The 12,608-nt window shown below is 48.9% G+C and overlaps 5 protein-coding genes across 5 annotated transcripts; 3 read left to right on the top strand and 2 right to left on the bottom strand.

The window, feature by feature from the left end:
• Positions 1 to 435: 435 nt before the first annotated feature.
• N7520_008921 (uncharacterized protein) lies at positions 436 to 4,010 on the top strand (the record flags this gene model as incomplete). The annotated part of the gene is made up of 2 exons (XM_057142855.1): positions 436 to 468; positions 534 to 4,010. 2 exons carry the CDS (start codon positions 436 to 438, stop codon positions 4,008 to 4,010), a joined length of 3,510 nt encoding a protein of 1,169 aa, XP_056992143.1.
• A 583-nt stretch (positions 4,011 to 4,593) lies between these two features.
• Positions 4,594 to 5,169, top strand: N7520_008922 (uncharacterized protein; the record flags this gene model as incomplete). Its single annotated transcript, XM_057142856.1, has 1 exon — positions 4,594 to 5,169. The coding sequence occupies one exon, from the start codon at positions 4,594 to 4,596 to the stop codon at positions 5,167 to 5,169; it is 576 nt and encodes a 191-aa protein (XP_056992144.1).
• A 1,591-nt stretch (positions 5,170 to 6,760) lies between these two features.
• N7520_008923 (PQ-loop repeat-containing protein) lies at positions 6,761 to 7,820 on the top strand (the record flags this gene model as incomplete). The annotated part of the gene is made up of 3 exons (XM_057142857.1): positions 6,761 to 6,864; positions 6,916 to 7,623; positions 7,670 to 7,820. 3 exons carry the CDS (start codon positions 6,761 to 6,763, stop codon positions 7,818 to 7,820), a joined length of 963 nt encoding a protein of 320 aa, XP_056992145.1.
• A 284-nt stretch (positions 7,821 to 8,104) lies between these two features.
• N7520_008924 (uncharacterized protein) lies at positions 8,105 to 8,694 on the bottom strand (the record flags this gene model as incomplete). Its single annotated transcript, XM_057142858.1, has 2 exons — positions 8,105 to 8,255; positions 8,315 to 8,694. 2 exons carry the CDS (start codon positions 8,692 to 8,694, stop codon positions 8,105 to 8,107), a joined length of 531 nt encoding a protein of 176 aa, XP_056992146.1.
• Positions 8,695 to 9,129: 435 nt separating this feature from the next.
• On the bottom strand, positions 9,130 to 11,755 carry vtc4 (putative vacuolar transporter chaperone (Vtc4); the record flags this gene model as incomplete). The annotated part of the gene is made up of 4 exons (XM_057142859.1): positions 9,130 to 9,518; positions 9,569 to 11,105; positions 11,165 to 11,627; positions 11,751 to 11,755. 4 exons carry the CDS (start codon positions 11,753 to 11,755, stop codon positions 9,130 to 9,132), a joined length of 2,394 nt encoding a protein of 797 aa, XP_056992147.1.
• Between the last annotated feature and the right edge of the window lie 853 nt (positions 11,756 to 12,608).

The raw sequence follows: 12,608 nt of genomic DNA on the forward strand, positions 1-12,608 counted from the left end.
TGTGGAGATAGGGTCGGTAGCACAAGAGCGATGTAGACGCCAATGCGGATTGGAGAGGGGGCATAGGAGGGTCAAATCATAAAAGCTCGCTCAAAGGTGACCGCAGTTTATTTAAATACAATAATTTGAACAGGAAATTGGCCAGGCAGCAGAAGCCTGAAACTGGATGGACTTCAGGCAACATCGACCGTTTGTCCTCTTTGTTCTCCACGCGACGTGACGCGACACAGTCACCTGATCGTTATCTTACCCGATTGGGTAGTATTTATCCTCACCGCTCTCATAGAATGGCAGAATTATAAAGGCGGCAACTTATCCCACGCCGATGGGCTTCAATCAATTCAACATGGCTTCACTTTTGCTCGACTGATCCTTATTTTGATGATACATGTAAGACTTCTGTGGTAACTAGAAACCACAGTAGTATCCCGCACAATGGAAAATCAGCGGCAGGAATCATTCAAGCGAGTATGTCATTAGACTCATTACTAATGCCCGCTTCGCCGTGGAAGTCATACTAACAAATCTGACAGCTGCGTACACCATGTGTGGAATTGAGCTCTATTGGTCTGGGATTTCGAGGCAATCACAACTCCGCTTCGGATCTGATCCGAGCTCTTGAACCAGTTCACTACGTCTTGGAAGAGCTTGCAGGAAAGAATGCATTGGATGAGAAGCTGGCTGAGTATGCCTTCTTCCCTCTGTCACATATTTTCAATGAAACGCAACGACTACCGGCACGCTGCCTTGAGCTCGCAGTGAAATGCCTACGGATATTAATTGCGGATGGGTGGCGTCAAAAGCTATCACCGGCAATGGGCAAGCAATTGATCATATTGCTGACATTGATCGTGGGTGGATCCCCGAACAAAGTCGATGGCAAAGAACCCCTGAAGAATCAGGTGACAGAGGAGCTCTCCATAGCGGGATTTGAGTGTCTTCGGGCGATTTTCGACATGTTGGAGGGCCCAGTGGCGGAAAAGACGATCTTTCATGAGATTGGCACTGCAACGGTAGTCGATCAAACGGTCTATCTATTGTTAGAAGGAATCGTGGATGATAGATCAGATGATCTCTGTGTTGCAGCTGCGAAGGCATTAAATGCTCTGTATGCTCGAATCTCAGACCGTGTCGTCCTGGCGAGCATCATGCCAAGAACAGTCTCTGCCCTAGCCAAGGTGGTGAAACCAACAACGCAGACTCGAAGGTCATACAAGTTGCTGGAAATATGTCTACAGATATTAAAGAATCTTCTGCAGTCGGTGCTTAATGATCGTGTGACTGCCAATACAGAGAAGCCCAAGGCTGCCCATCTCAAAACCGATACGTTGGCGCTGGACAAGTCTTGGCTGAAAGCTACAACTACACAAATCAAGCTCGCCTTGGTCAATGTGATTCAGGTCCGACGCCATCAGCGACCAGAAGTTCAGTCTGAAATGCTGAAGCTCTGTGTCATGGTGATAGAGGACTGCCAAGTCAGCCTTAAAGACGCCGTTCCTCTGATGGTTGATACGATCGTGGTTCTGGCCGACAAAGAAGAAGAGGTGCAGAATGAAGCATATAAGACACTCATTCACCTTACCACCACATATACAATCGTGCTGGATTCTCTGAAGGAATCGCTTCATAACTGGCTCATGTCCTTTCCACGAATCATGCAAAGCAGCGACGAGACGGCTAAACAATGGGGGATCCGGCAGATTTCGACGGCCTTCCAAGTCTTATCTCAGGTTCAGTCTGGATCAGACATACTAACAAATAGCTTGGCATCGGGTCTATGTGACAGTATTAGTGCTGTCGTCAAACTCAGCACAAACGGGCCCCAAATTCTGGCCTCTACTACCCCGGAGAACTTGAACCTTGATATTATTACTTCCGGTTCCCTATCGTTGGAGTTCCCTCCGGTCCTGCTGGAGCACCAAAGCCAGCAGCAAACCTTGAAGGACCTGCGGTCTATGATCACCAGGCTAAACTCATCCGAATCTGGAAATGCGATAACTCGCTTGATTGTCAATCGATTGCAGGCTAGGCCAGATGAAACTGTCGTTGGTCCGTTTTGGTTAGCCTTGACATCTCTTCGCTCGCAGTCGCGATCTATGGCTGTCTTTGATGACTTCCTTGCGGATGACCACATGGACCAGTTGTCTCTATCCAAACGCGCGACAATGATCGAGGAACTGTATTGTAACTCATTGATTATTTTGACTGAATTACCAGCTGATGGATCTGGTGACTGGCGAACATTGGCTCTTGCCTTGGAGGCTGTTGCTCTTCAGGCTCAACAACTCGGCGAGGCATTCCGACCTGAGCTCATGGACGCCTTGTATCCCACACTACAGCTTCTAGCTTCCAGCAACCCGGTACTTCAACACCATTCCATGACTTGTTTGAATATTTTGACCAAGTCATGCAACTACCCTGACACTGGCACTATGATTATCGAGAACGTGGACTACCTGGTCAACTCGGTTGCCCTGAAGCTCAACACATTTGATGTTTCACCCTATCCACCTCAGGTTCTTTTCATGATGGTGAAACTCTGTGGGCCGCGGCTCATTCCATATTTGGATGATGTGATCGACTCCATTTTTGGAATCATAGACTTGTATCACGGTTACCCAAAGTTGGTAGAAATGCTGTTCAAATCTTTGGCGGCGATTGTTGAAGAAGGCGCAAGAAAACCATCACTATTGACAATTGACGATGGCCGAGAGAGTGGACCTCACGACCACCGCAAGAGGCAATACCAGCACCTTCCGATCTCCACCATTGCTACCAATATTTCGAACAGGAAAGCCAAGATTGCCAAACATGACGAAGAAGAAATGGATGCCGAAGGAAGAATCCCGCATCCCAAGAAGCCTTGGTCAGAGACCTACGACAAGCCACCACCAGAACCCGAAACGATCGAAGAACTACTGGACAAAGCTGAATCCGATGAGCCACTTCCACCACCCAAGGAACCAGAGGACAGCGAGAAGCCACTGAGCAAGACCCATTCCCTTCTACTGCACATCGTCAAATCTATCCCATCCCACCTCTCTTCACCATCGCCCTATCTCCGACGCTCCCTTCTCACCATTCTCATCGATGTGCTCCCAGCCCTATCCCAAAACGAAAACAGCTTCCTTCCTCTCATCAACGATCTCTGGCCCTCGGTAGCATCAAGAATTATCTTCCCTTCTTCCATGGGATCTGAATCCTCTTCAAACAGCCTAATCACTCAATCCACCTCTAATTCTACCCGCTCCACCAGCCAGCCCGATACCCACACATTCCAAGAAGAAACCTTCGTCATCACAACAGCCTGTCAAGCCATTGAAGCCATGTGCAAGGGTGCAGGTGACTTCATGGCCTCCCGAATCGAGCCTGACTTTTCCCGCTGGGAACGCCTGTACCAACGTGTCTGGACAAGGGTCCGCCAAGATGCCGAAGCAGCAAACGAGCGCCGTGCCCGCCAACAGCGCCTAGACAACCAGAAAACAGCGCGCTCAGATGCTCCGAAGACACTCATCCAGGCTGTCGAGACCTCACCCTCAACGCCAGAGTCCAATCTCATGCTTACTTCTTCTCTCGCCCTATCACCTCCTACCTCCGGGTCCCGAGCCTTCACACCACACCACGCTCTGTGGCGAGCATTGATTTCCCTGTTTCTCACTGTCCTCACTCGCGTCCGTCTCCCTCTCGAAGTAGGAGATCGTATCTGCGAGATCTTGGGTGCGTGGATTGCACTTTTTGCCGGACCAGCATACTACTTCCATTCTTCTAGAAATTTGGATGGAGATTCCGGGCTCGATGATGCGCAGAGAAGTATGATTGGATCGATTAATGATGCTATCCAAGCCATGGAGACGTGGAATGCGGATTTGACTTGGTTCATCTTTGAGCGCCAGCGAAATCAGCCGCAAGGTTCTTCCGGAACCGTGAAAGTAAATGAAGGTATCGCGCCTTTGCCTTCGTCTTTGACGGTTGATGGGATGGTGTTCCAGTTTGCAAATGTTGCATTTTAGATAAGATTTATCCTAATACTCTATGACCACCTTATTCCTCTACAGTCTATGGCTAATTCAATGGCGTAACAAAGTAGCATCTTGAGCCAACAGTTGAATTCTTGCATCACTGCTCGTCAGTAAAATAGGAAGAATGGCAGTAAGTGTATTGTTTCACGCTCTTTGTGTACTCATTCTCTTGCTTTGAGACAAACTGTTTGAGGTGGACATGTGTCAAGATAAATCTGGGTTGAAGATGAATAAAGGCAATGGAGAGACTGTGTATTGAAACTGTTTTGGATTCTCTAGGGTCGTCTTGTATGAAGTACTGCCCTTTTGTGTTTTTGTTGTATTTCTGAGGCATAAAAGCCCACGATCTCTGACTTCTCACTTCTCCATCCTCCCTCCATCAACCACCAACCATCACCCCCCAGATCATTCCTCCTGATCATCATCTGTTCCTCATCTGCTCTGTGTCCAGTACCATCTCACTCTACCTATCAAGTCAAAAAGAAAAACAAGGTTAGATCCAGTCCGTCCACTTCTCTCACATGAGATTCAGAAACAGATACTGATGATGACACAAATAACAGCTTCCAGCAAAATGACCAACCCATCGCCCAGCCTGAAAACCCCCAAGGCTTCTCAGCCAAATTTTTCCTCCACCGACAATCCACGTCCAGAGTCTGCCTCATCTGCAGAAGATCCCCAACTCCAGGACTCTGTCCCAACCTCAGTCAATAATGAGGACGAGGACATGCCCTCAGACGACGATGATGATGAAGACTACATTGAAAATGAACGAGATCGAACACGTCAGTGTGTTCGAGAATTCCTGACAATGACAGACAAGCACTTTGTGAATATGGAAATCCGCCCCCTTGTGGGCAAACGAAACTGGCTGTCGTGGCTTTCTACCATCCATATGCAACTCAGAATGCATCAAGTTTGGGAGGTCGTGGGAGAAAATCTAATTCCATTAGACGAGGGCGACGAATTGTTTTATGGCTATGAGCGGATGAAGGATGTTGGTTGCGCCGTCATCTATGCGAATCTGTCCACCGCTCTCAAGGATATTCCATGTTTCTGGTCTACTCTCCAGCACCGGGATCCGGCACTGCTAATGAGTAGATTGGAAGGCCACTTTTCCAAGGGTGGTAGTGATGACCATGTTCATTGATGGTGTTGCTTACTTGACTGGGCTTGCGTCTCGGCCTCCAAGTTTCATTTCTGTTTCTGATTTTGATCTATCACTTATTTCTTGTTCTGTTGCGAGAAGGTATTCGTCGTCGATGTTTGGGGAAACAACTGATGTATTTCTTACCGACAAATATTTTCTGGATATCAACAATGGGGTCCAGCTACAGTCACCAGGATTGATCTTCTTCATCAATGTTATGAAGCTGAGGGTTTCTATTCTGCACTTTTCCAAGAATAATTGATCATATTCCATTCTTCATATCCTTCCCTTATATTTGACATCGACTAGGCGAAATCATCCCCAACCTTCACGATATAATTCCCCCAGCCTAGAATAACCAAATTCATTTATCATCCATCATTCAACAACTCATCCGTCAAAGTAATATGAGTAGAATCCTTAGGCGCTCCCCAAGCCCGACAGGCTGGGGACTATCATCAAGTTGTCAGCTGACAACAACTCGACAGAACCGTTTCACGTTCACGAACTAACCGCATCATATGCGGGATCTTGCCCCTGCCCCTCAGGATGTGGATCAATACCATGGCGCTCGTCAAAGGTACTAATTGGTCTCGGATTCGGCGAATTACGTCGCGAGGATAGATAGAAAGCAGCCGGGACACCGATAGCGGCGAGGATCAAATACCTTCATCTATGTCAGTATGGTCCCGGGATCCTCGTGTTCTTGTTTCTGGGGAGACTGTAGGATTAGACTGACAACCTGGAGTGGCCTTGAGGACCCCCGTGAGTCGGTGGCGATGGCATACTCGTTGCATAGGTCCTGTTGTTGGATCTGGAGAGGAGAGATTTGGAGATCTGTGTTGTAAGTGGCACTGTGCCAGTGCGAGCGTATAGACGCGTGATATTCATGATGAAGATTAATTGTAGGCGAGACTATAGTCAAAAACGTTTTAAAGATGAGGTTCGTGGTTAGTGGAGTATATGTAGCTTCAAATGGTTCTATACCTGCCAGTTACATCACCATTCTTGCCTCCCAACTCGTGTTGGGCGGTCGCGAGGCTTCGAACTGCATTTGGAAATTTGGAAATGAAACTTGATTTGCCCCCGTTAATTATGACGTATCCATCAATACGAGTTTCCAACGACGACGAAACGATGGATACTTTATTGTCTCGCAGACTTTGGGATATGAATTATAATGATGCTCAGAATGAAGCTATTCGGGGCTGGACTCGGATAAGCTTGACCCACATGCGCCATGCGCCATGTGGTCCACTATACTTGGAGTGGGGCCAGGTGATCCTCTAGCGCCTGCTGTCTACATGTACCTGGAGTCTAGCGACTCCCACTGGGCCTACACCAGGAACGCCAAGTCAAAGGATCCTAGTCGTACATTCTGGAGCACTCACTGCCAACTAGCATCAACCAAGGACCTTTTGTCTATCTTTACTATGATTACTATAAGTGTAATATTGTTGGTCTTCCGATCAAGTAAACAAGTGTAAAAAAGTGAGTTTATGCAGGGTAAATATCAAATTATCAATTACATGCACCGCTCGATCCTCTTGTTTTTGAGGGTATTTAGGGATCAAAAGCCCGAAAGCGACTGATGGTGGCTCCCGTCACCCCCGCTCCTTCATGCTCATCTCATTTTCCCTCATCGCATTTAGCAGAAGATGGCACAAAGCATCCCGAACTGGCTGAGAATGTGCGGTACTAAAATCCTATCCCAAGATCCGAGCCAAGAGTTTGAATACTATTTAGAATTCTCTTCCTGCTCAGCGGGGCTTCTTACCTGCCCCAGCTGCACCGCATCTGGGTGCACGGGGACTGCCAGGGTATCTCGCTCGGCTATCTACTGCTGAACCTCATCAGCGCGACTGAGCAGTTCACAATAGGGCTCTTCGTATTAGTAAATCATAAGAGAGGGACAGACCTCTTCGTCGAAATTCCCATAACGACCGGTGACTGGCTGAAGCTGACCCAGCTCACCCTCATTTCGATTATGCCACTCTTCATCGACGCTGTCAATCGTAATTTCTTCGGGCCCCCGGAATGGCGCCGGTGGGGTGAAGCCTTCTTCAGCGGTTACCACGCGATGTTCATGAACCCGATCGTCACGATTCTGGTTCTTGTTGCGCTCCCTTGCCAGGCGCGGGCTATGCATGCCCAACCCGTAAGGGATCTGAAATCCCTCAGTCTCCTGGGGCTTCTAGCCCAGGGCGTCATATTTGGCGTTGTGGCAGTCTCGTGGACGATGCGGGTAAGGTCCATGGACCTGTCTTCTAGGGATGTAGTTGCGTATAGGCTCTTAACGTTCGTGAGCTGGTACCAGATGGTCGGATGGGCGGCGGTGAATAATGCGGTATTTGCGCTAGTGCAGATATTGTTGCTCTGTTTGGCGAGGAACTGGAGAGGAGAGAAGATGGCTATGGCTGATGGGGAAAGAGAGCCTCTACTAGGGGCGCTCGAGTAAGTATTACTGTTTACTGCTCTACTAGGGACTACAACTATAAAGTATCCTTCGTAAAAACGAAGATAAAGATAATGATATCGCATCCAGCAGGCCATCAACGACGCGAGTTCCCATACAGGCTATCGACTTTCATTCAAATAGCGTCGTGAGTCTCTTTGTCTTCCTTGTTCTGTCTCAATCATCCAACTTTTAACTTCTCTGATATCATCATACCATTATTCGGTGCATGCCGTTCGCAGGCTACTATACAATAAGCTAATATTCTGTGTGATACGTACTTCAGTCTGTGACCAACGAGCACTTAGCATGTAAGTTGGAGATCACGAAAAGCATTCTCTTATGATCTTACTCTTACCCTCACTCTTAATTTACTCCAGTATAGTCAAATAAGCTACACTATAAAGACTGCTACGAAGGCTTCAAATCAATTAAAGCTCACTTTCTTTGCATTTAGTGAACGTGAAGTAAAGCTTGCTACTAGTAATAGTAGCTACCGTATCCATGAAAGACAGGCATCTCAACATCAGGAAGCCGGGCTTCCAGCCCCCGCCGCATAGTAAAGTTCTTGCGCTTCTCCTCCTGGTACAATCTGTTGACATGGTAGTACTCGAGGCTCACCGCTTGAAGCCTATTATGCTGTTAGAAAGGTAAATGGTGAGATACAGTACTGGATTACTGAAAACATACTTCAGAATGAGGTCCTCCATATTACATTCACGACAGTTCATCTCATGGATCCCAAGATTTTTCGCGTTCTTGTATCCGTCGTAATGCTCATCGTACTCGCTGGTAAAAGCGGTAGGATTATTGGCTACGTCAAGATTCAAGTTCCGGTAGGTGGTGTTGGGGTTGGCGCTAGCGTTGCCCACAGGAGTGTTCACCACGGGGATGCCCGTCTGGGGGGGTTCCTCAGTAGGTGTGGTCGACCGGCCTTCATTGTTGACTTCGGCATCGGCAGTGGGGGTAGGGATCGGGGGCGCGTCGGTGTTGCTTGGAGCTTGCGCGTTGCTCGAAGGACCCGGGGGTCTGCGCAAACGGTGTCGGGCGCGTCCTGCTTTACGAGGCATTTTGATATTTGCTTTCGTTAAGACTTGGTTGAGCTCGGGATGAGGTCGGGGGCGGGATACCGAAGATCGGTTGTGATGGACGGGGGTGGATGGGTGCGGACGGGGAAAGGAAACAAGAAAGTTGTTGATAGGATCGGGTATCGCGGGGTCATATTTGAGAACAATTGAATTGGAACGTCGATGTTGACTGGGAATTGCCGGTTGCCTCATGCTATATAACAAAGAATCAATCCATACCCCCTGCCTAGTGCCTGCATGAACTGCATGTTCATTCCATCTACTCTTGACCCATAGTTACATGCTGTTCATGGAAGAAAGGAGCACTTGAATAGTGAGGAATATATTCATTGTCGGTATCTTAGGTTCAACTATACATATCAATGTTCCAACGCCATGGGCTATCCTAAACAAACGCCTTAGATGCAATCACACAACTTACAGCTCACCGTGACGAGGCTTCTGGTCGCCAGCACCAGCCATAAATCCACCGGCACGAATGCGGAATGCAAAGTTGGTTAGGACAATGGCAACTAGACCGATACTGAGGACAGTCGGGCCCCATTTTTCATAGTACACTCGCTTGACGTCACGGCGCTTGCGAATTTTGTCCACACGCCACAAGTAAAGGACCAGGCTGTAAACCAGGGCAGCAGCAGCCAAGATAGTAAAGGCCCATGATGAGGCAAGAGAGATATAATCAACTCCAAAGTTGAGGAGGGTGGCAGCAATACCACCAAGGATGATGGAGAACTCCAACCAGGACAAAAAGGTACGCTCGGCAGCAAAGTATACCTTGGGTTCAACACGAACGGGGACGAAGATGCCTGAGAAAGATTAGTATCAGAAAATATTAAATGACTCGGGGGAGGCTTACGTTTGCCAGGGGGTGCCTTGAATCGCTGCAAGGTCCGGCGGGTGCCCTGTAGAACGGCAATTCCACGCTGCTCTTGAGGAGGCATAGAAGTCGGTCGTGGGCGAGGAATGATAGCCATCAAGCCTAACCATGCATAGTGCCCAGTCTGACGAATGTAATGTAAAATCAGCTGCTCGGCATAATAAGCACCTCCGATGCGGCGGGCCTCTTCGAGCTCACTTGATTCCCATGCCTCATCGTCTGAATCATACAGCGGGTAATCTTCTTCCCCTGCCAAAGGCTGAGCAGCAATGCGCTCCTCAATATCCAATTCGTTGCCGTTGGTCTCGACGAACAGCAGACGGTCATCGTCTGCCCGCGAGAAACCATTGGCTGGGGGTTGAGGGGTGTCCGGTGACTCGTCGTCGGAATCTTCGTCATTCGCAGACATGGATGTGCTGGCCAACGGTCGCTGGATACCATAGCGTTGGTTGACCGGCTTGCGGATGTCGACATCCATTTGCGGGTACCAGAAGGGCAGGAGGTTGATGCGGGTGGGGAAAAGGGTAGCGGTGCCGTGAATGAACTTGGAGAACTTGGGAACAGCTTCTACCAGGTGACTAGCTGTCAAGTCCCGGATCCACTGAGGCGGCTCCTGGCCAGCCTGAGTCTGCAACTTCACCTCTAGCACAGCATATGGGAAGCGATCAATATCCTCGGGGGGCAGCTGAGAGAAGGGAAAGTCCACTCCAATATCCATGCGACGCCAGTTGCTACCCGCCCGCGGCCGGCCATCCAGGTTGTCCTCACGAATCATGGTCAGCTCAGTGTCCAGCGAGATACGCACACGGGCATCGCCAGGAAGCTGGAATGCAGTGCGGTGGTAGAAGGTGCGGGTGACGGGGACCAGGCGACGGGTGATAACACGATATTGGATCTCTCGAGCCAACTGCTCGAGGTCGTCGATCTCTGCTTGGCTCTTCTTGCCCTCTTTGCGCATCTTATCGAAGACCTGTTCCACAGTCATGCGGCCGTCCAGGAACGCATTGACATTCTTTTCCTTCAGCGAGAATCGAGCTTTGACCGACTTCTCGCCAGTCCAATCCTCACGATGGGTCTTCCGCTCCACGAAGATCTGATCGCTCTCCATGCCTCCGTACCAACGAAGACGGATAGCCTCGGCACCTTCCGTCTTCTTCAATCGCCCTTGGTAAAGCTCCCAGGTGTCAGGATTGTCATAGTAGATGGAGGAGATGGCGGTATCCTTCTCCTCGAACTCCTTGGAGGCATTGAAGACCAAGACCGGCAAGTGCTTCAAAACGACAAGCTTCAGTTCGGTGATGTTGTCGCGATGAACCCAGTATTTTGTAGTTTGTCGCACAAAGTTCTGTTGAGTACCACCGGCAGCCGAGTCACCCTTGACGGGATTACCCTTGGTACGGACCAAATCATAAAGCTTCGACAGTTTCACAACAAACGCATCATAGTTGTCCTTGAAGAACGGCTTGGCATTCAATCGGGCCGCAAAAACTGGCCGCAAGCACCATTTGGTTTCTTTCTATTCGCAGATCAGTATCAGTATCAAGAATCATCCCCTGGAGATTTTGGCGCACATACGTCATGCTTTTTGATGATCTTCTGGAAGCCAGTGTAATTGAGCTGAGTGAACTTGGCAAGATCATGAACGTCGGCAATGATATCACTGAGGATCTGCTCCATCAACAAGAAGTCTTCGTCCGTGGGCGGCGGTCGCGGCGGGCGAACGACACTCGGGCGGCGAGTACCCGAGTTGTCAAGTCGCTCGACAACATCGGTGACCTCGACCTCGCTCTCCTGGATGCGCAAGACAATTTCCTCACTCTTGCGCTTTTGGAAGAGGAAAACCTTCTCCAGCTCACTCTCCAGCAGCGTGACAAAGGCTCTCTCGTCGTCTTCGGTCCATTCCCGGCGAGGCGGTTTGGCAATATCGGGCGTGGGCTGGGTGACAAAGTCGGTCTTGAGAGCCTCCTTGAGCGCGTCGTATGCAATGTAGTAGGGATGATATTCCCTAATCATGGACGATTGGAGGTGTTCGCCGAACCTGGGTATCCGGTCAGTTTGCGGGGAAGCATTCTTAGGAAGATATCCGCGAACGAGGCAAGGGATGGATCAGGGAGAGATATATGTGCAGCGGTCAGAGCCATTGGAATTGAATTGAACCTACCTCATGATGAATAAAGACCACTGGTGGCACAGGAAGAACAGTTGTAGGAGGGAAAAGAGGGAATGAGTTGAGGAAAGCCAATGGACTTTATCGCCCCGAGAACGGTCTAGCTTAGTCTGGCCGCACGGGGGAAAAACGAGATACCAGAGTGTATCGTATGCACGAACACAGTGATTCTTGGGGGGTTTTTTTCCTTTGGCCACGGGTAAATTGGTACCAAATGGAGTTCAGAATCGACAATAACTTTTCAACGAACTTGCAGCCACTTGGAAACGTGCAGGGTTGAAGCTGTGCAGATCCTCCAGTTTCATTGGTTCAAGCTGATGCACGATGACTGAGTCAGCACATGCCCCACTGACGTTGTGGCCAGTCACTGACGCACGTGCGCAACGATCGGTTTGACGCTAATTTGTTAGTCAAAATCTCAAGTCAGATTCTGGATTTCTATTACGCGAATATTCTCATGAACAGTCGATATTTCGCCTATAAATTTTCTTCACATGCCTTCTCCATCTCAGGATAATTCTGAATTCAAAGGTTTGGAGTTTGGTGATATTATCAGGTAATGCCGAAAAGCATCAAAACTAAGTAATCTTCATTACCTCAAGTATGAAATGACAAGTGGAGCTATCAAGCCTCAAAAACGGCAATCCATATTTTCTTGCCATTTAGGTGAGCACGCGACACATTGCTTTTCTCGGGGGCATAGACCTCTTTCCGAGTATACACCAAAACCGCAAAAACTCGAAAACATAGAATGCCGAAGCTTGTGCTCCATTCGACCAAGTGCATGAGCTAACCGAACCGGAATGAAGTGACTCGCGAGTCGGAACTCGCCGTATTGAATACGGAGTACAT

The sequence above is a fragment of the Penicillium odoratum genome (genome assembly GCF_028828045.1).
Source record: "Penicillium odoratum strain IBT 22623 chromosome Unknown utg000006l_segment0_segment0, whole genome shotgun sequence".
Classification (NCBI taxonomy): Eukaryota; Fungi; Ascomycota; class Eurotiomycetes; order Eurotiales; family Aspergillaceae; genus Penicillium; species Penicillium odoratum.